The 2288-nt window shown below is 26.0% G+C and overlaps 1 protein-coding gene across 1 annotated transcript in view; it reads right to left on the bottom strand.

Annotated features, from left to right (window-relative positions):
- The window catches only part of LOC105625028 (myosin regulatory light chain 2), a 5650-nt gene extending 3624 nt beyond the window's left edge, over nt 1–2026 (bottom strand). The window contains exons 1-3 of the mRNA XM_012206369.1: nt 1958–2026; nt 168–351; nt 24–96 (exon numbers count right to left, since the gene is read on the bottom strand). Of these exons, the coding sequence (XP_012061759.1) occupies nt 24–96; nt 168–351; nt 1958–2026 (326 nt within the window). The remainder of the gene's footprint in view (nt 1–23; nt 97–167; nt 352–1957) is intronic.
- Nucleotides 2027–2288: the final 262 nt, after the last annotated feature.

Raw genomic sequence — 2288 nt, 5'->3', positions numbered from 1 at the left:
TTTTTACTACACCTAATATATACCTTTCGCCGTCGATTTTGCCATTTTCATCGAATGTCTTAAAGGCATTGATTACAACATCGTCATCATCAGCACCTAACAAAACAAGAATTATTCAGTTTTAAAGCATTTTTCGTTTATTTCTTCAATTAATAAATTATACCTACCTGATCCTGACATACGAACGGCGAATAAATTTAACAGTTGAGTAAAGTTAATGGGCGCAGCAGCTTCGTTAAGCATTTCCTCGATCTCCTTATCGGTTGCTAATCGACCGACAGAATCGAAAGCTGCTCGAAGATCATTCTTACCAATAATACCATCCTTATCCGCATCCATTAGTTGAAATGCCTATGAATACAACAGCATTTAGAATATGAACACGATAATATGAACATGTAATATTTAATATTTTTATATTCCTCCGTAAATTGAAATTCTTCCATTATGCAGTTGTTAAATAAGAGTTAAGAAATGAGAAATCTATTCTAAAATCTATTAATTATCAAAAATTACATAGAAAAGAGTCAAATAATTTTTAAAAAATTAAATAATAAGAATAAAGTCAAGCAAGAACTTGATGCCATATTATTAAACAAAGAGTTATTAATATTATTAAACAGAAAGTTTATTAAAACACAGGTTCCAATTTTAATCGGATTATTCTCAATGTTAACAATTTTAAATTCAACTAGTATTAACTAATTATCATTGCTATGATTACAATTTAAAAACAATAAATTTCAAAGAAAAAAAACATCATTAAATCGCTATTGTAATATCTCATCAATAGAAAACTCTTAAAGTTGAGTTAAACGAAACTAGCCAAATGCATAGTTCTTCGAACTATCCGAACTCATTTAAAGATCTTCCTATGTCATTCGATTGATCTATATTTTTCTATTTCAATTCAGTATTTAAATTTAATTACAAAGAATTAAAAAAGTAAAAGTATAAAAACTAAAAAAATTTATTTTAAATAAATTTTTACAGCAAAAAAAACTTAGTATTGATTAATACAATACAAATGCATGATATCATCGCAAAATTATCCTTTTTAAAAATTACCCAAAAGGTAATAAAAAGGCGCTTAATGTATGCCTGTATGTATGCTCTTGAAGAAAAAAATGACTTTCTATTCCAAACATTATTTGTTTAAAAGGAGCACACTTGACGCCTTTTTTAGCTTTTTGTAAAAAAGGTAATTTACTAATTTGTGGTGATTGAGAATGACCTAATTAAGATCGAAACGTATATTCTAATAAACTTTGTTTGTTGTTTAATAATATAGCATCAAGACCTTGCTTGGCTCGTATTTCGCTTTATTCTTATTAAGGGGATCTCCTGCTTTAAGAGACCGAAAAAAAAAATATTTTTCGTGATTTTTTTTCAAAAGGAAAACTAATATTTATTTATTATTTTAAAACTTTTTGTTATAGTTTTAATATAATTATTGTAACGTACAAATTAAAAAAAAAAATTTTTTTTGTGAAAAAAGTATTCTAAATAATAAAAATATAAACATTTAGTTTGGCATCTCGCCATGACGTTATGATATTATGTACGTCCTAGCGTAATTTTTGCCGGAAACAAAAAATTAAGAAATATTTTTAATTGTTATAGTTTTTCATCCTAAATGAATTTAAAAAATTTTTTTAAATATATATAAATTTTTTAAAATATATATAAATTAAAATTTTGTGCGATTCTGAAAAAAACAGTTATGATTTTCATTAGGTAGCAGTCATTCCTTTATGCAAAAGAAAATTGTTAATGTTTATTTTTATTTAATTTTTTAAGTTCTTCGAAGACTATTAGCTAACTAACGAGCCTTATAAAAAGTCGAATTGGTCAAATATTTTTTTTCAATCGTATACACAAATGTGAAGAAAATGCAAAAAAACAGATTTCGAAAAAAGCGCGTTTAAAGTTTTCGATTTAGTTCTTGAGTACTTACGGAGACTAATTTATATTCCAGGGACATACAATAAGCTTCCTCATAGAATTCATTTGCAATTTGAGCCATTCTACAAATTACTAGAATCTCTCTCGTGTTACTAACAAGGGAACCGATTCTTACAATTTTAATGAGTTTGAATATGTTGAGAGCATGAAAAAATATTAAACCTATATTTTTTATTTGTGTTTATCTCGAGATTTAGGGGGTGAAATACCCTCTCGAAAAAAATCTTTTTTTTTTAGAAGCGAATATCATCGAAACTATAAGAGATAGAAAAAATTTTTCAGAATGAAAATTGAATGGCTTTAAGAGTATTTTAAAACTTAAT

Source organism: Atta cephalotes, assembly GCF_000143395.1.
Source record: "Atta cephalotes unplaced genomic scaffold scaffold00104, whole genome shotgun sequence".
NCBI lineage: Eukaryota > Metazoa > Arthropoda > Insecta > Hymenoptera > Formicidae > Atta > Atta cephalotes.
This window is presented reverse-complemented; position numbering and strand designations above follow the sequence as displayed.